Source organism: Thermobia domestica, chromosome 16, assembly GCF_964235325.1.
Source record: "Thermobia domestica chromosome 16, izTheDome1.hap1.1, whole genome shotgun sequence".
NCBI lineage: Eukaryota > Metazoa > Arthropoda > Insecta > Zygentoma > Lepismatidae > Thermobia > Thermobia domestica.
In genome coordinates this window covers 129,935,242-129,961,675 of record NC_137469.1, presented here as the reverse complement: position 1 = coordinate 129,961,675, position 26,434 = coordinate 129,935,242, and the positions used below count along the sequence as shown (strand labels likewise).

At 37.5% G+C, this 26,434-nt stretch overlaps 1 protein-coding gene across 1 annotated transcript; it reads left to right on the top strand.

The window, feature by feature from the left end:
* Positions 1-5,028: 5,028 nt before the first annotated feature.
* On the top strand, positions 5,029-5,871 carry LOC145672617 (zinc finger MYM-type protein 1-like). The gene has a single exon (XM_081741776.1). The coding sequence runs from the start codon at positions 5,029-5,031 to the stop codon at positions 5,869-5,871; it is 843 nt and encodes a 280-aa protein (XP_081597902.1).
* The last annotated feature ends 20,563 nt before the right edge of the window (positions 5,872-26,434 follow it).

The window sequence follows — 26,434 nt, the reverse complement described above, 5'->3', positions numbered from 1 at the left end:
TCGGCCCGTGCAGGTCTCTACCGCATAGTACATTTCTTTCCTTCTGCTTGACCTCCAAAGATATCAGCCACCACACGTACACAAAAGTAGGCAAACATTCACACCCACCAACTACTTAAACTTGTAAACAGTCCCAGCCATTAAAGGATAAAACTCAACACTCACGGGAGGATTTTCGCTCTGCGGTGACTATCACCCAAAAATCCCCATTCAATTTGAATGTTGTACCAATCTCCCGCCGTCCACGCTATCTATCCCTCTTTTTCCCGACTACTGTCCGAGGTGGACGAATTAACATGCCGCGGTTGGGTGTTGTTGTTAACCCGCTTCGTGTATTCTCTTGTGTTCTACGACCAGTTAACATGTACAGCTTTGGACGGAGCTTTCCTGGAGCATTGCATTCCATTATACAGCCAATTAACATCTGATCTCTGTTTAGTTTACCATCAATACTACCCCTCTTCTCTCAACATTGACTATCTTGTTAAACACACCCACCAATCACGTCCCTTGCTTTAATTTTTTCTGTATTTCACATTCCTTTTTTTAGCAGAAAAAAATATGGATGAGCTTCTTTCATTTTTTATGGCATTAGTCTAGCAACCAGCCATTGACAACACGTTTCGGCGTATTTGGATTTTTGGGATCTAATGGTACAAAGTGTACATTGGTTTCAAATCGAATTGCTGCGTGGATTAAAAGCTTTCGGGTCACAGCTGAGTTATCCGGTTCATTTGCGCAAAGTGTTGATGTTCCCTGTTGCTCTGCAAACTGAAACCAATCAATAGTTTTATAGCACGGGCAACAAGAGATGATCTCTGATGTTTCTTACCACATGCGGTGGGACATTGCAGGCCCTACTTTGATACCAGTGTTACCAACCACGATCACTCTGTCTTATACCATTAATTAAATTGGCACTACAGTTACACCGAGAAAAAACTTGACACGCGAGTAGTGGCAATGTCACTGCGAGCTGTCAGAGACGTTCCCTTACTGGACGCACTATAGCTTCCGAGAATATTCACCAATGAACGCTTAGAAAACAGCTCTGACTAACTGTTTATACAAATACATATTTGTCTCTGGGATTGACTTTTGTCTATAATTCAGAAATTTTAAATAAAATAATTAAAGGCAGTATTTTAAATTAATGTTTTATGGCTTTTTTTAAAATAAATTAACGAATAAGAGTAGATAAACTGAAATATAAAGAAACTATGGTGATATACTTCAGTCAGCCATTTTACACAAATATAAATTTAACTGCCAAAATCGGGTAAAATAACACAGACATTCAAATTATTATTTTACTTGTTATTATTGCTAGTAGTTTTACCCGCTAGCGCAGGTAGCGACATTTATTGCCCTGATGTAACTACACACATATTGACTCTAGAACTATTATTGAAATACTTAACTAATTAACACTCTTCTTACCAGAGTATATACTTAATTATTAAATTAAGTTGTAACAGTGTCAATAACTTAACGTTATCTTCAGCACACGTTTACTCAAGCACCAGTATATATTCTGGTCAGAAAAGTATTAATTATTTATTACCCTAACTTTTATTGTTAGGATTTTCGCGTGGCTTACATACTAAAACATTTACCGTTTATTTTATTGTTATTAAAAAGTTTGAGTTTTCAGTCATATTACAGAATAAAGGCAATAATTGAAAATGCAAACAACTCCGACAAAATGAATAGAAATTTGCATGGCAACATGCGATGCAGGGGCGGATCCAGGGGGGGGGGCGATCGGGGCGATCGCCCCCCCCCCAGAAGAGGAAACTTTCTTACTTTATATATATAAATAAAATCTATCCCAGAGTTTGGAGCCCTTAAATGTTGCATTCTGACAACCCACCGCCCCCCCAGAAGTCGGTCCTGGATCCGCCCCTGATGCGATGTTTGATTCTAATGATCTAAGATTTTTTTATTTAAAAAAAACGAAATATTTTGAGTTAACGTCCTGCTATTACACTCTTTAAGCTATAGAAGATAGATGATTGCAAGTGAATGACAATGGAAACATTGATGAAATAAAAAAGTGGCAGAAAACGGGAGTAACCCACGATAACGATATTGTTCACCACAATCTTACTTCACGTTGCACTTCACGCATCACAGGTAAGCACCCTGCTAGTGAGCCACCTTGCCCCTGTATCTAAGAATGTATATAAATAACAATACTGTGAAGATATGTGTATTTAGACACATAACAAAATATTTTATTTTGAACTATGGGACATTTTATTTTAAAACTCATTACAGTGAAAAGTACAATCATTCATTTAATGTTAATTCACTTTTCGATTTTTTTTTCGAAGTTCATTTGCCTTTCCTACTAGGAAGTCTTCTTCCTATCTGTCATTTCTTTCTTACACTTGTAATATCTTAATTAGTAAAAACAACAGATTGCTTCCCCGTCCGCATTCCTACCATCACCTTACCTTCGTTAATCTACGAGCACGCACTTTTTCATTAGGAAGGAAAACATAGTTAATGACCGAGGATATGAACCCGGAAGGGACGCTAAACTAAACGGTCGAGAGACTTTTGGAAGACGTAGTCGATATTGAATTAGAGACGAGTTAAGATGTAGAACGCAAACCTCATTTTCAAGCTTACGATAAATTTAGCTTTGCTCTGTCCTAAAGAGCATCTTATTTCAGCTAACGTTACATAGCTGTTGACCACGATGTATTGTTTTCTAAAAAGAAGTTTCAACTTTGATTGAATTTGCGGTCTTCGTAAAGTTGGTTTTCCTGTCCGGGTTTCGCTAACCCTAACTCTCAACTACTTGAACGGCCAGCCAACCAGATAGAAAGATGGACGGACGTCAATCCACTGGATGGATCATCAAGAAGGCAACACCAAGATCTACAAGTAAGTGCAAGTAGGTTAACCTGTCCTAAAAGTTCCTCCCTTCTCACCCCTTTCAACCCCTCTAACATCACAATCTGTCTCTTTCGCATATGTTTGATTTTATTTACATGCAACCCAGGTCAGATCCCGTACCTTACGTTCTGTGAAATTCAATGCATACAAAATCCTGTGCACAACTTGTCGGTTCTGACATCCCCAATTACGTTATCTATAAGCGCATTATCTGAGCTCTTAGACCGACAAGGGGCGACTGCACAATACAAAACATAGGTTTACGTGCATTAAATAGCTATAATCATTAATAAAAAAGCAAATACCGTATTTATTCGAATATAAGAACCCCTGAATATAATTATCCACTTCCCCAAAGAAAAGTCTATTTTCAGAATTGGTTTAATGTACGAATATTCAAGATCCCCTATATGAATCCAGATAGTTAGGTAGTACCTCTATCTATTCTGAAAAATATAAGCTTGAATTTAAACATGCAGTGTTATGAACTGAAAAATTAGGATTATACGATGGCAACCTCTTCAACTCTTCTCCATCCTTTATTCTCACTGTATTTTTATTCAAAAAAATAAAAATAAAGTGACAGTGATTTGTGACTGAAAGGTTCTTTACGGTAAGGCTCACAATTCATTGTTTACATTGAGCTCATTCGTGGTTAAGCGGTTAGCGTACGCGCTTTTGACGTGGTAGATCCGGGTTCGATTCTATGCGGGAGCTTATGTAGTTCGGATTCCACATTAATCAGTAGGTCTTGTCTCTTATAGCTTCGCTGCTGAAATGGACGTTCAACTCAAAATCCAGCTCAACTCGTTAACATTCTTAAACCAAGTCCTCGTATGTACATGAATGATGCAAATATGTCAGAATGTATGATTCTTGCTTAACCATATGTTTTGCTTACTGGTTTCCATGTTGTAAAATAATTGCTATTATAAGTTATGTACTTTCTCGTAAAAATAAAGCTAAAAGCAGCAACTGTAAAACTTACGAATAACAGCAACTAAGCGATCCTGAATAACTTTTGGTCAAAAAGATTGTAAAGTGAGGGGCACTCATATTCGAGTAAATATAAAGACCAAAAAGTCAAGTGGCGTCATGTGAAAAATCACCACATTTTTTGCGTTCCGACCATACCCCCAGTTCCAAAGGTGACGGATTAGTTGGGTCCTACTGTATAATACATCAGTGATATAGACTAATGACATTGTGGAATGTTTCAAAAAATTTTAAATTCTTTTTTAAATGTAGACTCAGGGGCGTTTTTACACATAGGCCAACATGGGTCATGGCCTGGGACGACGAGTGTTCTTAGACCAGTTTTTTTAAATACCAGCTTTGGAAATTTCAGGTATTTATTTATTATGCATAGTTATGGTATGACATGGGATTATTGCATTTGTAAATATAGAGTCTGCTTGGCAAGAAATAAATAATTAACATTTTAGTTATTAATTACATCAATTATTTCCCCTCTCGTATTGCTGACATCTTATTCTTTTATCGTAATTTCAAAACATTTCCATTGTTGATTAACTTCCAGAATTACCTACAGTTTTCAAACATATCAACCGAGCCGCCAACACAAGAAATTTGAATGTTTCAATGTTGTATTAGGGCTACTATTCTTGAACTTGGCTGATCTCGTCAACTTGGTTTCATAGTCAACAGTCAGAATTTCTATACTGGTATTTAATTTGTTGTTACTGACGGGGCGGCATTTTTATAATGGCTCGAAGGCGGGAAAAATGTTAAATACGTCCCTGAATATCACGCTACTGATCTTCAACGATGGCAGGATTCAAGAGAATGGTCACTCTGTTTTCTGTTAGAAATTTAGTAGTCGTTTACTGTTGCAGTAGATTTTTTTCGTTTCTTTTCCCCCCATCTTAACAATTGTTCATAACATGGTAACCCTTAACTGCCTTGAAATGTGTTCGCGATGGCTTGCACCCGACCGAATGAAATTGCCACCACCTTAACAATGAAATAGACGGCGCGGACACTGGCGAGCGGGCTTTTTTTTTTTTTTTTTTTTAAACTATGGTCTTACTAGCGTTTACTCCGGCCTAATCAGTGTCAGTGTAGTGTGCTTATTTTGTGTAGTGCCATAAATCGTGTGAGATGAATCAGGTAAGATACTTACAAACTAAAAATTTAGATTATCAAGATCGTCTTTTAGCAAAAGAATTAGGCCCACCAAGACCAGAGCTATCCATAAACCAAGTGTTCAAAGACAAAAATAGAACGTACAATAGACGTTTCAGTAAAAGCGTGTATGAAAAGTGGGAATGGATGTGTGGGTGTCCTGTAGCTAATGCGCTCTTTTGCTTTCCGTGCATTTTGTTCGGTAGAGAAGATATGTGGACTAAAATTGGTGTACGGGACTTGAAACATTTGCCTGAAAAAAGCAAAAAACATAGCTTGTCAAAATGTCATTTGGAAAACGAAATGAGTTTCGCTGTGTTGGGAAAAGCGGATATCAGAGTACAGCTTGATGATGGTTACAGGATGTCTATACGCAGACACAACGAACTTGTTAGTAAAAATAGATTCATTTTGTCACGCATTGTTGATGCAATTAAATTTTGTGGGGAATTTGAATTGGCTTTGCGTGGACATGATGAAACAGAGAACTCAAATAACCCAGGTGTTTTTCAAGGACTCATTAATTATACTGCAGCCCTTGACAATGTTTTGAAAGATCATTTAGAAAGTTCGAGTATCTTTAAAGGTACATCAAAGACTATTCAGAATGAACTTCTGGATGCGATTTTATCTGTTTGTAAAAAGTACATTATATCTGAAATCTCCGATGTTGACTTTCTATCCCTCCAGGCTGACGAAACAACAGATAATTCTTGTAAAACTCAGCTGTCATTAGTTTTGAGATATCAAATTGAGGGGAAGGTATTTGAAAGATTTTGGGGTTATTTTGAAATTTTCGACAGAACTGCTGGGGCTTAGCAGCAACGATTTTAGGCCAGTTAAGTGAAATGGGAATAGAAAAATCTCCCGAGAAGCTAATATGTCAAACATATGATGGAGCTTCCGTTATGAGTGGACAGAAGAGTGGGGCGCAGTGCTTGATCAAAGATAAGTATCCGCAAGCAAACTTCATTCATTGTTACACACATCAAGGAAATCTTATTCTTCAAAGCGCGACATCGTCTTGCTCTCATAGTAGAATATTTTTTCAAGATTTGCAAGGCATAGGGACATTCTTTTCCAGGTCTCCGAAAAGAATGAATTATCTAATAGAAAATACCACCGACAAGATGGTATTTTCAGCACCGTACAGTTAATACTGTTTTTGAGCAAAAATATAATTTGCTTAAATGTTTCGAACATATAAGAAACACCGAAATGAATGACAGAAAATCCTCTGCTGAAGCAACGGGGTTTGTACGAACATTGCAGAATCCTCAGTTCCTTTATTGGCTAACGTTTTATCAAAAAATCATGCCACACGTCGCTATTTTCTTTGATTGCATTCAGAAGAAAGACACAGATGCTGTTAAAATCAGTGGATCTGTCAAACATTTCGTTAGTGCAATAAATAGTGTTCGAAAACAATACGAAAATGACAGTAATGACGTAAATGACACTAATGAGCCACTGAAGAAACGACAATGCGTTCAACATAGTAATACTAACAGCAATAGATTGGCAGCTCTGGAAGTTTGATAGATTCCAGTTTTCCGATCATTTGTGTGCCTCTAAGCTATTCTTGATTAACAAATTTCCCCAGTACTTAAATGATTTCCCCGAGAGTGACTTTCAAACAACTTTGAAAGTCTATCCTAGAATAAATGGTCCGAAATTGCGAACTGAATTGGAAGTATTGTACAGTCGTGAAGATATTCGTTGTGCCTCTGGTGCAACGCCCCTTCTACAATTTTTCTATGACAATAACATGTTGCGAACATTATCCGAGTGTGTGCTAGTGTTAAAAATAATAGTGACGATTCCAATGACGACTGTCGAAACCGAACGATCCTTCTCTACCCTCAATAGAATAAAGACATTCTTGCGGAATTCCATGAATAACGAGAGATTGAACGCACTGGCCATGCTATCAATAGAGAACATGGTAAACGCCATTCCGGACTTCAATAAGCGTGTGATAGAGGAGTTTTCTACAGCCAAAAATAGAAGACTGGAACTGATATACAAAAAATAAAGGTAAGCTTTGCTTTGTTTGGCTTTTAATGTTATCCTAGTATGTAGCAGTAGATTATTTCAGATTATGGTGGGGGGACGTGAGGCAAGACTATCCACCGACATAAAGTTTTTAATTAGTATTTTACTATCGTAGATTATTAATTATATATATATATATACATGACGCCCTAGCATGTAGGTATTTTGGATGTGCCCCACCACTTTTAAATTCCACGAGCCACCACTGCCACTGACTCTGAAGATACGAAACCCCCCTTCCCCGGAGGTGCTTCTTCAAAATTAGAAAAGAGAAAGAAATTACAAGGGGCTAAATCAAGGCTATATGAAGAATGATGTGGTGGACACGGAGCTTAATCTATGCAAGATAGTCAATAATAACATTAGCAATATGGGGCCTGGAGATATCATAGTGTAGCATCCATCCTGTTTGTTTCAAATGTGATCGTTTCCGATGAATGTGATTTTGAAGAGTTTTCAATACACCCTTATAATACACTCACGTGACAGTTGAATGTGGTGGGTCGACATGTTGGTACACCATACCTCAATATCGGAAAATGAGATGATCATAACTTTGTCAGCAGAAGCAACCACTCTCGCTTTCTTGGGTGTTGGTGATGAGGAAGACTTCCACACAGAACTCTGCTGCTTGTATTCAGGGTCATAATGATGAAACAGAATTTCAATTTGTGGTAAAAATACTGTGCTAGCGACAAGACATATGTCACTTTTTCATAGTTCGAGATTTTGCACGGGTGAAAATAATTGCGTCACAGAGTTGTACAGTTGTTTTGTACACACACGTACCCATATATATATATATATATATATATATATATATATATATATATATATATATATATATATATATATATATATATATATATATATATATATATATATATATATATATATACATACATATACAGGGGCGGATCCAGGATATGATCAAGGGAGGGGCTGAACCATATTTTGCCGTTTTATCCAGTGTAAAGCAGGATTGAAGCCCATTTTATCCAGTGTATATCTGAGCGTCAAGTATAGCCCCTATAGCCTCCCCTTGGATCCGCCACTATATATATATATATATATATATATATATATATATATATATATATATATATATATATATATATGCGAATCTAATGAGCTAGTTGATTTCGCTGGACAATAGAAAGACTTACTACAGTGTAGTTACTAGAAATGTTCTAAAACCCCATTAATTCGTTTGGATTAAGTTTAAGATTTAAATCTGACGTGTCGGTTTATTTCATAAACCGAACCACAATTTGCCTCGGTTTGGTTTCAAAACAGACTCTAGATTAACAGTTATCAAATTATTCTTATATTCTTTGAAAAACTTTCGAAGGGTATGGTACGTAATGATTACTTTTTGAGTGAAATGTGGATCTGCTGTTATACTTTTGAACGAAATTACGATTTTCCATGTTTTTCGCTTAATAGTTTTGGAAGAGCACGTTAATCTATTATATAAAAGAGAACGCACAAATCCTTTGTTCCCTCATCACGCTAATACGGCTGAACCAATTTCTTTTATTTTTGGGGGGTTATTAGGATTTGGACCCTAGATGGTTTTTATCATATCACTTTAATTTTTAATTACCAGTGTCTTGAGATAATTGACCATTCAAGTGTCTATAACGTACAAATCCTTTGTTAGTTCATCATAGGTAAAAATAAACGTTTTTATATGCAACCCGCATGACCGTGTCACTCGGCGGGTTAACATAAATGACAGGCGATATAATGTTAACGTTTACTGCAATCTACTATGGTTTTTATCATATCACTTGAAAGCGAAAACTTCCGGGATGACCGCAGCGAAGCGGGGCGGGTTAACATAAATGACAGGCGATATAATGTTAAGATTTACTGCAATCTTCTATGGTTTTTATCATATCACTTGAAAGCGAAAAAGTAAAAATTATCTAAGTAACAAAGTTTATTGCGTTCCGGGGTGACCGCAGCGAAGCGGGGTGAACGCTGCTAGTTATCAATAATAAATAAACAATTTCTCGGTTTGGTTAACGGTTTGAAACCGGTTTGTATAGTTAAACCGAAACTAAGCTCTTCGACTCCTCGATCAGTCCAGCTCTAGTAGCCACCCTTTGACCCTAGATCCACGCATATATATATAACAAAGGCAATGAATATGTTCCTTCGCTAAGCAAAGTTAGGGATGGCAAACATTGTTTTGAACCCATCGAGCTACATGATCAGTTGGGCATCGCGTTGCGAGCCACAATGAGAAGCTTTAAAAGCAATGTCCTTTACTAACTTTATTTATGAAAACTTGTCATAAATATTTATAAACTTTTTCGTAAAAGTTAGATACCGAAAACTGAACTTATGTAGGTATACTCAAAATGTTAAAAAATTGTTAATATCAATTTAAAACTTTACTTCTTTTTCATTTGTGTGTAAAAGTGGCAATTTTGAAAATATTCTTGTGCTTTACCGTTTGTTTTCATGATTGACAATATGGGAAACGAATGTCATTTATTTCGAAACCATTTTAGCTTTCCTTGGGCACGTAAAAGCCAATGGCTTTAGATGCAGTTTGTTTACATTATAATTCTTCGCTTTTCACATTTCACACAAAGGTTCGTGCAAAAAATTTAATAATAAAATATGTATAAAAGGAAAGTTTGAGGGCGCAGGGTCACACATCACGGCTTCGCGTGACAACGGTTAGACATGCCTGCTGTCAAGTTTTTAATTACTCTAATATCTAGGAGACTAGATAAAACACTAAACACAACAGTCTACAATGTTTATTATTGTCTCGTGAAAAAATATAATGATCAAGAAATCTACCTATGTATGTCTATTGCCATAAATGTTGACGATAACGGTCTGTTGGCAACCTTGACTAGAACACATTTAAGGCTCGAAGAAACAAACAACGAAGGCGTTCAAGACAGTTTGACTGTGTTCGTGTCAACATCATAGGTACTTCTCTAGTGTCTACGGCGAGTGCTGAAATTTTTGACCTTGTGTGTTATTTTCTTGGTGTGATTCGTAATTGTGATTTGTGCTTATCTATCGGATTTTTGTAGTTCTCTTATTTTTTTCTGCTTTTGTTTTTCGCCTTCATGGCGGCGACTTCTGATGGCTCTATGGCTACCCAGGCCAATTTGACCACGACTACGACCCATTATTCTACAGCCATGGTTATTGATTGTGCTGCTTCGATTCCAACTCCTGTACACACTGTTCATATAAAGGTTTATGCTGCCCATCGTTAAGGACCTTCTATCACTTAGAACGTTACTGATTCAGGTAGTATCGGTCGTCAACAGCTTATGAAATTGGGTCATTTACTTCATACTCATCGTTTTACATATATTATGTATTTAAAATATGTTGGTCGAGGTTTTCTCAAAGTTTTTTTAGTACTGGTTCCACTGAGAACCAATGCCTCACTTATCCCTTACGACAGGAAAATCACTGGAAAGCGTACGTGCTCAGTTATCAAGTTTCTCGTAAGGTTGTCATTCACAATGTGGATCCGCGCCTTACTGACGAAGACGTTTTATCGCATATCTAGAGCTCAGCTAAAATAACACATTTTAGACGTATCTTCCCCAACGTTTCTTCACCTCGTTCTGGTTCTCAAGTTTCCGCCGCAGCGGGCGAGGGGACTCCATTCCCAGTACCTCCAGCTCGATCCCCATCTTCGAGGGTAATTTAACTCGAAGTGGTATCATAGTTGAGAAATGGAATGTAGTAAATCACTCGCCTCAAGAAGCTTACAGTCCTTCGGTGTAATCTTCGCCAGCCTGTTGAACCGTTCGCCAGATTTCTGGTAACCGTTGAATACTTGTCAAAGCCCCACTTTCTGAGAGAGTGTTGACAGTGCGCATTAAGACACGAACAATGTTGGGAATGTCTCTGAAACGTTTGCTACTGAGAGGTTCTTTCATTTTGGGAAAAGATCAAAATCGCAGGGGCTCATATCTGGGGAGTATGGCGGGTGCTGCAGTACCTCTCAACGCCATCGTTGTAACACTCTGTACTGGATTGGCTGTATGGTATCTGGCATTGTCGTGTAGGAGAATTGGTTGAGACTCCAGGAGGTTTGGACGTTTGCACCGCAATGCTGGTCGTAAATGGCGACTGAAGCATGAAGCATAGTGCAGAATTGATGGTAACGTCCGGTAGAACTTGATGTGATAGGATAGTGCCTTCGTGGTCGTATGAAATTATCATCGTCACCTTCACGTTTGCTGGTTCTTGCCTAAGTTTTTCGGTCATGGAGATTCTGGTGGCGCCATTCACTCGACTGACGTTTCAATTCAGGCTCGTAGGATCTTCCTCACGTTTCGTCAGTTGTAATAATGCGGTGCAAGAAGTCATCACCTTCCTGATTGTAACGTTGAAGGTGTAGGCGCGCACATTCTCACCTATGCCACTTTTGAACCTTGGTCAGAGCATGGGAGTACCCATCTGGCTGCAATTTTTTGAGATACCAAGACCTTGTGTTAGCATACGGAACACTGATCTGGAAGAAATGTTTAGCTCTTGCGCCAATTCACTACAAATCCAGCGTCGATCATCGTCAAGCAATGTCCGTAGTCTTGGAAGATGAATTTCGTCCGTAGCTGTTCGCATATGCCCTCCACCGTGCATTTTGTCTGTTGACTGTCGTCCCGACTGAAATGCTACAACCGATCTCGCCACTGTCCTATACGGTGGAGCAGTTTCATTACAGATCTCTACTAATCCTCTGTGAATCGCCCTAGCACTTCGTCTTCGTGTCACTTAGAATTTCATAAGCACACGCTGTTTTGGACGCCTGAACATTGACTTAGGGCGATACTTCACATAACAATCATCTTAGCAATTCTCATATTTGTATTGTCAATGTACAAGCTTGTAATATAAAATATTAATACCACACATTAAAATATTTGTATGTTTTTATAGAGTTCAAATCAGTGATCGAAGTGAGACGGTATGCGGTGGTATGCCATACCGCCTCTGGTTGTTCAGTGATGAAGATATACCTTCTCTGGTTTCTCAGTAATCAAGACATGTCACTGGAAAAGGATGCTAATATACCTTTAGTAAATCCATTTTTGTAGACAGTAATTGACGAATAGCTTTGCATGTTAAAGATTTAATTTCTTATTTAGAAATAATTTCTAAGTTGCCATCACCAAGATTTGTGTTATTTACCCCTCCTTTTGTTTACAATGAGATGTTTACAAAGAGGTTCGCCTGTTTCTCCTATGCAAGAACTCGTGTTGGTCGCATGATAAAACGAATCATGGCCCTAATCCAAACAAAAAGTAGTGTATTGAGGCGACTCGTTTAAACTGAAATCGGAAGGTATTGTTGTGAGTTCTTCGTAATTTCTTTTATGTCTACAATGATAAAGAAATACATAAGTGAGTCCGATATTTAGGAAAAATAAATAAAGTTTTTCCACCAAAAAATCTGTTTTCATAAAAACATATTTTTGCGTCTTTCTAATAATTGGATAACATTGTTAATACGTGTGTGGTAATTACCTGTGTGCATGGGTCCATCCCTAAAATTTAGATCATTGTGGCGATTGCTTTGAATTCAAACTGATATTGTTAGTTGATAGTTATTTTCAATATGGAGAAGTTTTAAGTAAAAATGAAAAAGCAGTTCTCCTACATGCTCCCTCAATAAATTAATTTATCAGGAATTTAATCCTCATGGCATGAACTTCGTTGCATTTCCTGATTATCTTACTAAAGCACAATGGGAGGTCAAATTTAAAGAACGTACCTGAAATGGTGGATTTCGCTGTTATATGTACAGATGCGAAGGAATTATTGGTGCATTCAGATCTGAAAATTGAGCATGGGCGGATTTATGGGTTGTTTGCTGTGGAGGGGGCGGACCCTCCGGATGTCTGAAATACCGTCCAGTCAAATTGGGGTCCAGGAGGTTTCTCACGAGAAATTATTTAAAAATCGTTCATATAAAAACTCTATTTTTGAGCACGTTCGTATCTAATTCTTCATAACAACCTAAGAGGATATTTATTATTATTTTTTTCCCCCAGAAAGCCTCTCCATGCTCCCTTTCTCTGTAGCTACGAAGAAGCTCTCCCATGGTTTTGAGCCATTATCTAAATAGAAATGCAATCTTTCAGGCAGCATACCCTCATTGTATTTCAGGATTTACATAGCCTGTATGTCGAGTCAAAATTGTAATAAAACATAACGCCTCTGATTTTTTCCACTTCGAACACTGGTTCAAACCAAATCAAAAGGTCAGATAATCGGGGATAAAGGCCGTCTTATGCATCCTCTTGAATTATTTGTTTAATGTATGGCCAAACATGTCTTGGTGATGTGAAATATGATATTTTTTATTTAGTGCTAACCTTAGCATGTTGGACATGAATTACTGGAAAACTGAGAAAAAAATTGTTTTGAAATGACTTTATATTAGACCAAAGTAAGTTTATGTTTGTTTCAGTTACAATGTCGAACGACTTTCTTGCAACTTAGTCATCAATTTTCCATTTCTCTGTAGGAAATAACATTCATTTTTACTAAAATAGATGTGAATAATACTGCTAATAACAAAACTGTATCTACTCATTTTTTCGAGAAGAACAAGTAGAATAACATTTAAAGTTTATGATGAAACATGAAGAAATAGTTATTCTTCTCATAGAATCTCTTACAATTAAGAAGAAAAAATTCCTAGAAGAAATCTCTCGCTGTACAGAATTCTCCACCTCCAAAGATTAGGCAGAACGGGAATGAGGCAGAATGGGAATTATTGAAGCTTTCGTAATCTGGAAATAAACTTTGGGTTTGCTTTTAATATATAAAAAGCCTACTCCCCTAGAAAAATTTGCAGGCTACACCCCTAAATGACTATGTAGTGGTTTCTGCAAACGTATTGTATTGCATATTACATTAGTAATTTAGCGTTATTTGTTGATTTTTTTATTATGCATATCAACTCTATCAAAACTGTAAAATGTAGTAAGTGTATTGCATAATAAATGTTCTTTGTTCAATTTTAAATTTACTTCGTTCGTAATGTATACAGTTAGTATTTAATGTTCACTCGTGAAATGTTCAGTGAGCTGTTGTCCTAATTAAGTAATCTTTGGTGGATTTTTGTCCTACTTTAATAAAATACACTCCACACAGTATATATTTACAATTCTGAATGTTTGCTTGGTTTCAGAGGTCTGGTAAAATAGGCTTTTTAAACCTTTTTATTTTATTTTATTTTTTTAAAGGAATTTGTCTTGGGGTTTCTCGTATCTCTATTTGAAAGAACCGAATTTCTTAGCCAATTATATCATTAATTCTTAGAATGAAATAGATTGTATTATGGAATTCGTGTATAAGTGTAGAACAGATAATGATAATAATAATCTTAACAGTACAAATATAGCTATTACCGTCGGAATTAGTTACGTTCGTAACATTATCGCTACTAGTTGATGCATCGTCGCAATTTCGTGTGGTGGTAGCGAATTTCAGAACTAAAGCAAGTGAATGAAAAAGGCACAAGACCTAAATGGCACAAGTCCTAAACGGCATAAGACCTAAAAGGCACAAGACCTAAAAATCTTTTCACGGCACAAGTCCTAAACGGCACAATGCCTATATTTTTAGGACACGCTGTTTAGGACTTGTTCCGTTTAGGAATTATATTATGTTACCCGAGTGTTGTGGTTGTTTTCTACTACGTTATTTTTTCATATAGTGTAATAAATAAGCAAAGTGCAATTTTATTTAATGTGTTTTTGTTATATTTATGAGTGATCTTTGTGTACGTCGAGGTTTGAGTGACCGTCTGATCGTCCTTGAGGATTTCGTGACGGGATATCCGAACCTCTCGGTGTCTAATGCTCATCTTATTTTCGAGACCGGTGGGCGATTTGGGTAATACAGGACCTAACTTGTGTTGGACAGGGGGCAACTGCCCCCGACGGAAGCTCCCCGTCGTTCGAGGGGGTTCCATTTTAAGACAAAATTTTCGTACTCCATATGCGATACGAACATGAAATTATAAATGAAGCATAAACACGTTTACTACATTACATAAACAAAACAACACACGCCTTACAATCAAATTAGCATATACTATCTTAGCATCATAGTCTGAAGTAATGAAAACAGGCACAAGTCGAAACAGGAAAAGGCCAAACGGGAAGACACCCAAAGTTTCATTTTAAAATCATCTGAAAGACTTGTTCACTTACATTTTCCTGTTTTAATTGGTAAAGATATATTTTGCAAACGGACAAATACGTGGACGTTTCGAATTAGGTACAAAAATATGAAAACTTTTTATGATGTATAATTACAATGTTCTAAAAAAGTTATATTTCTGGGATAAAAGTCTGTAGGTCTATAGTAATTTACCATGTTAAATTCAAATCTGAAATCAGAATTTCGCTATCAGGGTTACTTTCTCAGTAATATAGGATGTTACGTAAGTACACAACGCATGTTCTGAAAAAAAAAAAAGAAAAACAGAATGGAACAGTAACTAAGACATTACTGCTTTAGCCTGTAGCATGTTTTCTAGTGGGTGTGTCTCTTGTCTCTATTGACACATCATCAGTAGCCTTCTAACATGCTGAGTTATGTTTCTTTCATTTCCCATTCATGAAACTGAATTTTAATTAAAAAGAAGTAACAGTCAGTGGAAATCTCATAATCAAATTGAATTCATGGGAAGAACATAACACTAGTGGAAAATCCTGTTAACCTCTGAAAAGTTAACCTGATAGTGATGCCAGAAATTACATTTGAAATTTCCTTTCTTATTATACACTATATTAAAACGGTACCATTCCCATTTCCCTATCATGTTCCTGAAACAGAAAGTTTGAGGGAAAAATAAGGCTTTTGGTAGAAAAAATCCCTTTTTTCTATTTTGGGTTCCTCCGGAACACCCTGTGTTAACACACATATCTCAAAATAAACTGAGAATTACTAAATGGTGTACGAAACGCGTGTACAAAATTTCAAGCTTCTATCTTGAATAGTAAGAATGGGAGAAAAAAAAAACAATCAGCTAAGAACATCCCGACAGTGGCCCAGATGACTCAAAAAGATTCGGATGTAATATAGAAATTTTCTGAGACATCCTAGGGTCATGTTTTATACTTCATTCTCCTCAGTATAGAACAGTCTTTCAAACGGTACCATTCATATGTTTCCGTCATGTATCTGAGGCGGGAAAAATTCCAAAAATTGGGATTTTTATTAAAATATCCCTTTTTCTTAGCATTTCTGAACCCCTCTCAACTGTATTAACACACGGATCTCAAAATCAACTAAAAAATGTTAAGGGCATCTGAATATATCTACAAAATTTCAACCTTCTCTTTAGAACAGTAAGGTAAAAAAATATTAACACATGTGCTAAGAATATCCCCACAATACCCCAAATTCCCGCATAAAACCGGAAATTTTCTAAGACATCCTTATTTATACTAGGATTATGGTTCGTACCTCATTCTCTTCAGAATAGAACAGTCTTTGAAACGGTACAATTCGCATGCCTCCGTCGAGTATCTGAGCGGGAAAATCGAGAAAAAGAAAATTTTTGTTATAGGTGCAAAAGTAAGTCACCCAAAAAATAGTAAAAATAGGCCTAACAAAAATTCTTTTGTTTTAAGTTATGACGCCATCACACCCTATTTTTCGGCCCAGAAAGGCGTAAAACGTTCTACAATGCTTCCACGCTAGAAAAATATACATAAGGGTTAATGCCGTGCTACTGTTTTTAACCTTCAATTTATTTCTTGCTCAATAGTAGGCATACCCGTGTTTTGTCAATATTTACTTCAATATAACGAAATCGGGGCTTTTAGCCTGATACCCTTACCATCACAATTACGTGACCATGTGTGACCTTTAGTAGATACTCTACTATTGGTATGTGCAGGACAAGCGCACCGTTTTCTGTGTAACTTTGGAGGGCCCTATGAAAGATATACATTAGTAGAAAGGAAAAATGAATGACCATGTACTGTAGAAATAGGAGAACCTCCTTCAATTTAGCAATTTGGTCCCCCTCATTAGAGGGCCATTTCAACTTTGGGGGTCCCAGGCCACTAAGCCCCCCAGGATCGGCGCCCTTGGTGCAGGACTGCCAACTTATGCGAGCTAAATAAAGTTTTTCTAAATAATCAACCTTCACCTAATAAGAATATTAAGTATAAATAATAATAATGATAATAATAATAATAATAATAATAATAATAATAATAATAATAATAATAATAATAATAATAATAATAATAATAATAATAATAGCGGTTCGGAGTTCACGCATACATCGGATATATTTAATGAGAATCAAGCAGCCAGCACCATTTTTGTTTTAAAGCTGAAATTATTTTCGAAATCATAGTACTTTTATGTAAATTGGTAGCATGAGTCACTTGCATGTACTTGTCACGAATTACTGGTGTGTTGATACTATGATTTTTGTGAAGTGATTTTTTTTCACTCCTTGGAAATGAATCACAAGCAAATGACATTCCTTTCAACATACAGTATGTATTGTAGTTAACCTAAATATTTGTTCACTCCTTTGTGGATTTGTGCAGGAAACGAGTTCCTTTTGAGAATCCCTTATAGTTTTGTCTCTTTTCTTGTTGCTATTTTTGTTTTGCTAACTATACTTTTCATAATAACTACATACTTCCACTACATAACAAAGTAATATCATATTTTAATATACACTTACCACCGTTTTTCTTAGCAGTTAGCACTAGACAAACGAACACACACAATAACAAGTCAGAATTCGCTCCATAACAACACGAAAACCAGTCGATCATGCGCAGCAAGTGCTGGAAACTAGCTTCAAACAAAACACGACAGGTGACGCTCACATCAAGAAGAAATGCATCACAACAGATGCAAAAATCTGCATCAATCGAGTAATATTAAACCACAATGCATTTATATGTCTCAAATGACCCGTTTTTTGTATTCAATCGTTCTCCTGGGTTGAAAATACTGCGCATCGAAATACTGCGCATCGAAATGCTGCGCAACGAAATTTATACATATTAACGCGCCATTTGATGCGCGTAAATGTTTCAAATTTCCTATGATGCACTTGTAGTTCTGTATGTACTAGTTTATTGTTTTATCTTTGTATGAAGAATTTGTTATAGATTGGCAAATTATAAAACTCATATGGCAGAGACACGGGTTCGAATCCCGTCGTGGCAGCGCCGTAACTTAGATTTTTTCTGGGGAGGGGTCAAGCATTAATACGCGTATTTGCGCCTCCTATGAAAAAGTCGTTTCCCTAATTCTTGTCACTACTCTTTCTACCCTTCTCTTACTCTTTATGGGCCCCCGGAGCCTGTGGACCCTCCCGCACAGCAAGGTCTGTGGGTTCATTACTTATGCCTCTGGGCATGTTCCATACATGACAAATTAATTAAGGGGACAATATTGATAATCTGACAATAATATACGACTATATATTTTTTCTAGGACCCCTAATAGTAGACATGTTTTACTGAAATGGGCCCATACTAATTTCTTTTACCTTTTGTGTGATGTTCTGTTTATGTAATGTAGTGAACCTGTTTGATGTTTCACTTTTAATTTCATATTCATATCGTATATGGAGTAAGAAAATTTAAGGTGGTCGGTTCTATGTAATCCTGCCAAAATTAAGTGGTGTCATTGTACCCCTGCTAAAATGTAGAGGGAGTGATACTAGGTACCCCTAGGTCGTTGACCTCAGGCCGAGGTCATTGACCTTTAACGTATGGCCTAAAAAACTTTTGCTGACTTGGCATATAACGGGGGGCCTACTAGTTTCATAACCATTGGGAAGACTGAATTCATCGGTACATACAATTCAAATGGTATATGCCTCCAATTCATACAAATACTACAGAATATGACATGCGAACTTACACCGATGTTACCAACAAACTTCAATCATTCATAAAATTAGCAAATTGGTGTATGCTTATTGCATACAATTGTAGTGCTTTCTGTTCGCTTTGAGAGAAGTGACAATGACAATTTGATCCTACTCTGCCGAAATAGAACAATAGTGTTGTTCCTTTTTTCTTATTACATAATATCAACACAAGTGTTTTTAGTAATTTAATGTGCTTTTAATGTCTTTAAACTCTTCTAGTGTTTACAGTATCATGTGTTTTTGAAGTCTATCAGTGTTTTTGTGTATCCTTACCTTAGTTCACTACAAATGTGTTTTCAAATATAACCTTGCAGATTATTTTTTGCAGTGTGGGGGCTGTAATAATCCCTACCTTACACGTGAGCAATTGTTATACAAGAAACACTTGCTATAGTTAATAAGCAGCAAACGATACACAAAACCAGGAAGACACCAAGAACAGCACGACGAGAACCGAAGACAAATGAGTCGCCTGAAAAAAGCGTATAAGATTGGAACCAAAGAAGACGGATGCATCAGCTGACCAGTAATAGCTAACCCATACATGCTCTGGAGATCGCCTTGCACAAAGGAGCTCTATCCTCTCTATAATCCCTGGAGGCTGCCTTGAGCGAAGGGGATTCCTCAGCACAAATCTTACCTCACGGGGCTGTCATGTGCTAAGAAGATTACCAAAGGACTATAACCTGAAGACGCTGCAAGACAGCTCGTAGGCTTCCATGAGCGAGGGGTTTCATTATAAAACGTTCCTTTCTTTACCTCTCTGGTCATAAAGAAGATTTAGGATATTAACTTACTAGACACAAAGACTACTTTGTAAGATTAAAATGAAATAGGTGACAAGCTAGAATCCCTGACTCATTGAACCACAAAAATATTACAATATTAATGTGGATACATTTTAAAATGGTAAATGAAAATGCATGCTCCTGTTTGAAGAATAGAAACGTCATGGAAACCTCTGGATAATTTTCGGTTTCAAATTTGCACAAGATATAATAGTATCACACTTCAGTTTATCACGAAATATTATAGTGACCAGCACGTAACATGGCAGCTCAAGGTCACTACAAAAGCAGACTATTTCCAAGCACCGATTCTACTGTGAATCGCCATTGCTGTCAACACTACGCAATTATTCTAGATAAAAATATCCTCATATTAGAAATAATTAAATTAATAATGACATGTGTGCGTGTATTTGTCTTAAAATTTATTTTCAGATCGAAGTGCATCATTTCATTCAAAATGATGGCATTCATATTTATGATCCATTTTTATTTTAATGCGAGAAAATGCGTAATATATTGTGTTTCAACTAGCTGGAAAAATAACACGATTTGAATAAATAACACTGTATATCTTTAACAACGACAATAGCACCAATTTGTCGTAATAATCATCTCTTTTTGGCAGAGAATAAATGAAAATTTAACGGCAGTAAGTTAATCAGTATCCGGTAAAAACAGCGCAATGACAAAAATAGCACATGAGCAAAACCCGCTCATGGACAAAAACAGCGCATGCAAATACAGCGTAGTGAAAAACAGCGCATGCAAATACTGCATGGACGGAAACACAGCAAGGACAGAAAGCGCGCGTGGACAAAAGCAGCGCATACAAATGCAACGTGGACAAAAGACACACGTGGACAAAGACAGCACACATGCAAATTAAATACTGTGTGTATGCGAGGAAAATTCAAATATATTTTTCAGAATTAGTGATGTTTAACACGGGAACGACTGTGCATGGCCATGACAAAAATAACTGTTTGAATACATACAAGACTGTTCTTTAACAACTTTATTGCCGCAAAGAATAAAAAAAATATTTGAATTTGGTCGACTCCACTAGAAAGCAGCAAAATGTATTGGACGGAAACACCCTCGTAACAACTTCGTTCAAGACTTCAATTATAGCTAACCCCCATGAGGAGTTCCGCCGATGTCCGCCTCCACAGCGAAAGGGCCACCCGTGACTGTCCGACTCGCAAAAAAATATGCTACGAAAGTAGCTGTGCCGGTACAACAGTGTCGAAACAACTTCCCACAGGTCGATTTTGGGTCGGCAGAAGCATGGCAAACGTACATCATTGATTATAAAAAGGCGTCAGAAAGACAACATTCTGACGGTTGATTTACTGTCGATAGAACGGGGACGTAACGGTAGGCAGTATGGCGTTTCGAGGGCTGGTTTAGGGTCGAGAATTAGGCGGGTTAGTGGCTAAGTCGTTTCGAAATCGACGGCGGCACAGAGGCTCTCAGTTTCTTCGACAGAACAAATCTGTGACTAGCCCTGCTGCAACGTCGCGTCTCTGCCGACATACAGTCGGCAATGGTTGGAACAGGGCCAGGGACTACCTGCCATTTCTGATCCGAGCAGTCAAAAAGATGGTTTTTCCGTACATAGTCGTGTATGGAGCTAAACGGTGGCCCGCCACCGTAGCTGTGGCCCTCCCACTTTTCGACCGCGATTTCCCCATAGGGTACGCATGTTTCACAAATAGTGCACTTTAATAGTGTGAAGGGAAATAGTGGCTCATCGATTTATTTGCTTTATATATATATTGTATATATTTTCTTTATTTGCTCAATATTATTTAATCAGGCTAACTAGTGATGTATACCGAATGGACAAGAGATACGGTGGTTAGTGGCAAGACCAGTTGATAAACTTTGTATCCCGGGATTTGCTTGTTGGGTCTGAGAGCGGATATTGGTGCATTTTCTCTTCAGCTCATCTTTTTATTTTTCGTTCTACTTCTGCATTAGGCGTAATAGCGAGCAAAGGTTCCATCTCATCAATATATCACTGAAAGGTCCTACTTCTCCAGAACTGCAGGGTCTATTATTAATGATTCCGAAAACCTGCGACACGAATTCATCCACGTGTTCGTTTCTATTCCCATTACCGACTCCTATACAAAATTTGGTGCTATTATCTGTGAGTGACACCGTGCCCCTTCCCTCGTTAGTGCAGACGCCGGTCAGTTTTGTCGTTCCGCCTTGTACGCGCAGTCTGACAAGGAATAAACATGAATGCGTCATGCAGACTTCTAAATCAAACGTCGTCTATTCGATAAACATAACAACAAAGATATGTTCATGCACAAAACATGAACCGTTATATGCCATGAACAACGCAGTAAGTACCTGGTGCCCATTAACCTTTTAGTATAGAGAAAGTGGTAGACTCGCAGTGAAATAGCTATTGCATCAACACTGTTCATTAGAAAACCACTGTTCATTCTCTTCAGCATGAAACACGATTTCCAGAGGTGTTATGTATTGGCATCTATAAAGTACCTGAGAAAAGAAAATCAGGAAAATTCCCTTACTTTCACTTCCTCTGGAGTGTCCGCAGGTAAAAGTAGGTATTGCAAATGTATCTCGAAACATACTATAGTGGTTAGGAAATGGGTGTACAAAGTTTCTTTTTGATAGACTGAGTTGGTTTGAGGAGAAGGCTGTGTATACGAGCCCGAATCCATGACCTGACTTACGAAGAGAACTAACTAACTAACTAACTCTATGGCCTATGGGACCCGGAGGTTCAATGCCGCTTTCACAAAAGCTCTCCACTGATTTCTATCCTTAGGTAACTGCATCCAGTTTCTACTTTGTATTCCAATCTCTGCGGGATCCATCTTAATATTGTCTTCCCATCCGCGCCTAGGTGTGCCTAATGGTCGTTCCCCGATTGGTATTCCAGTCAAGACTTTGAAAGCATTTCTATTTTCTTACATTCTAGCTACATGACCTGCCCATCTAAGCCTCCTGGACTTGACGACCCGAACTATGTTGGGTAAACCGAATAAATTATGTAGTTCCTCGTTATGAAGTTTCTGCCATTCCTCATTCTCGTTCCTTTTGGATCCAAATATTCGTCCAGGATCTTGTTCTCAAATACTTTGTCTATGTTCTTCCCGCAGAGTAAGCGACCATGTTTCTCAACCATACAGAACAACAGGCATGATTATCGTTTTATATATTTTAAGCTTCATATTCCTCGACAGAATTCGCGACAACAAGTGATTTTGAACCGAATAGTAACACGAATTCCCTGCTTTTAGTTGACATTTATTTTCTTTGTGAATATGATTTTCGTTTGTTAATATTGATCCTAGAAATTTGAAACTATCTACTTTATCAAAAGTATTATTTAATATTTTAACGCATCCATAATTTGCTGTATTACGGTCCCGACACACTTAAATGCATTTAGTTTTCTCTGCATTTACTTGTAAACCCATGTCCCTGCAAGCGTTGAATAAGATCTCTGCATTTCTTTCTATTGCTTTCCTACTATCCCCTATTAAATGAAGAGAACTTAATATAAAACGTATAAACGCAGTACTATTTATTCTGATATCAAGCTTTGTACCACATTCCCTGTAGAATGAAGCAAGCGTTTTAAACTGCAATTGTGTTACATTTCTTTTTGGATAAACCCAAGTAATGGACGAACATCCCCACACATGCCATTTTGTTTTCTATTTCGTTCGTAGGGGATCATACTATATCTTCTCCCTTGTTTTAATTATATACTTCCTATCCGTATTCCTCCTAGTATTTTTCAAGGTACATTTTAATTGTGTACTCCTACGAGTGTGCGACTTACCCCTAGGAATGAGGGGGAAATCCCCGTCTGAAGAATTGGACGTCTCCCATACTTTTTTGATTTCCATATCTTACATTTCTCTGATGTGCTGTTTATTACCCTTGTAAAATGTCCTTTAGTTCGCTCACTGACTGCTACCAGCTCCAGTGTCGCTTTGGAGGAAGCACAACTTCACAGTAGAGCTATTTCGAAAGACGTTTTTGCGACATATACCTAATTTCCCTCTCCAGATATCACGGAACAATATGCATGATAACTATTGGAATACCCCCTTCGTTCTACAGAGAATATGGTACAAATCTTGATATCAGTATGAGTAGTATTCCGTTTGTATTTTTTTCTCTTTATAGGTCATAGGTTCGGTTTTGTATGTACAAAGGGTATTGGTATTTAACCTTTCCCTTCATATCTATTCCGTCTATCAAAACGAAAATTGGTACACTCATTTCTTAACTCTAATAGTATTTTTCGAGATACATTTGAATTGTGTGCTTTTACCTGGGGCCACTCCAGAGAGTGCTAAAGTTGATGGAAAGGATTTTTGGATTGAAATTTACCCGACATTATCCCAATTTTCCATGTTCAAATAGGTTATGGGTGCTAACACAGCACCTCTGTAAAGCTTGTTTCATGATGAACAGAATTGACTATAAACCATAACTTTCCAATGAACATTGTTGATGCAATAGCTTTTTCACTGAGAGTCTATAATTTTTTATACTAACAGGGTTAATGCACCCCGGGAACTTACTCCGTTGTCCATGACACCTATTTTTTGTGCAAGAAGATTTTTTTGTTACGTCTATAGAATAGAATAGATTTGATTCGGATTTTCGAATGACACGTTCATGTCCGTTCCTTGTGAGATCCGCATGTTATTTGAATACGACTATGCACATACTGGATTGTGCTTCCGTTCCGAGACATTTTTTATTAAAGGTATTTATATATTTACTATTTACACAAAACACACTTCCCAACACACACGAAAGAAAAGCAACGAACCACACACTCTCTCGATATATCTAGAACTCGTATACGGTTTTATCCGGAAATATATCTAGTCCAGGCTTACATTTTTTTCTGGGACACGCGGAATGCCGATATTCCTGAAGGAGACGACCTGTCCAGAAAGATTCGGTCATTCTTCTATTTATTCAGCTACACTATTATAAACGTCACTCCAATTTCGGTGTTTCTTCGTTTTGTTTACAATTTAATCATTTGTCCTAGTATATTGTTCTCTTCATAATTCTGATTAGTACTTTGTTATTTTGCTTAATATCCTATAATCCCCCTCATTAGGTATAATTTCGTTAATTTCTTTCCTTTTTATTTGATTTCTCCTCTCTAGCCGTTCTTCCAGTAAGGGACACCTTAATACATGTTGTTCTGGTGTGCCTATTCCTTGCCAGTGACATCTTGAATGCTCTATTTCCCCCATTTTGCATAACGCTTGACTGTGTGTAGTCCTCACTGGTAGGAATGAGCAGTAAGATGAAGTCTGTAGTAAAGTTTGAAATACTGCAAGTCGGCGCGACACAACCAAGGGTCGGGTTCAGCGCATGAGCTAGTGTCCTTTACTAGATTAATCTTACAACTATTTGCCTTAATATTTGCTCTGGACACTGTTTGCTTTGGGAGAGGATGTGCATTGCCAGCCATGCATGTATTGTTTGGTCCACCCTGTATGTGGGTGCGCTGTTTCTTTCTGTGCGTCGTTCCTGTCCATGCGCGATTTGTGTCTATGCTGTATTTGCTTGCGCTGTTTGTACACGCGCCGTTTCTTCCGTGCCCCTGTCTACTCGCGCTTTATTTCCATGTGCGGTTTTTGTCCACGAGGTATTTGCATGGGCTTTTCTTGTCCATGCGCTCTTTTTGTCCACGCGGTATTTGCATGCGCTGTTTGTCCACGTGGTGTTTTTGTGCGCTGTTTTTGTCCACGCAGTATTTCCATGTGCTGTTTTTTTTCCAAGCTGTATTTGCATGCGCTGTACTTATGCATGCACTGTTTTTCTTCATGCGGTGGTTGTGACAACGCGGTACTTGGATACCCAGTTATCGCTAATCGTTGTTATTGTGTGCGCGTTTTTGACCTAGAATCATATGAATAAATACAGTATAAGATGAACATGATTCAAGTATATGAGCGACAATATGTTCGCGTATTTACTAGAATATTATGTTTGTGTTTTATGCACAGACGGATACCTCATAACTCTGAGGCACTGCAGATTATGTTCTGCAGCGCAAAGTAGCTAACTAACCTGCCAACTCTGGAACAGTTTAATGTGGAAGCTCGTTTCAGCCAACACGTCGTGCCCTTGATCAGTCTTGCTGATTGCCGGTGATTATGCGTATGAGTGCCTGGGAAGCTCTCGCATTAAACATACTACGACAAATGTAATAGAAAACTAGTATTATTCTGTTGTTGCTGTATTTTAGATGCAAATGTTTGCATTTCTTTGATATTTCATATTTATCTGGATTTCCATTTCTCTGCGTATTGAATTTCTTACAGCTACGAATACGATATATCCAAAAAAGAGAATACCTTAACTAGACGAAAGGAAATAATGTCTAATTCAGTCCAGAGATCACATGCTTGTAAAGAATATTGCAGTAGGCTTTCTCGACCACATTTGGTAAGGCATACCATTGAGAAACATCATACGGGCCAAAAGTGTAATAAGAGATTTATCGAAAGTTCAAGTTTGCCAACACATCATACATGCCCACAGTGTGGGGAGGTATTTAGTCGGAATTCCCATTTGGA

What these genes read in the sequence shown, in the direction of transcription:
- LOC145672617 (XM_081741776.1), top strand. Translation starts at nt 5,029, where the DNA reads ATGAATCAGGTAAGATACTTACAAACTAAAAATTTAGATTATCAAGAT.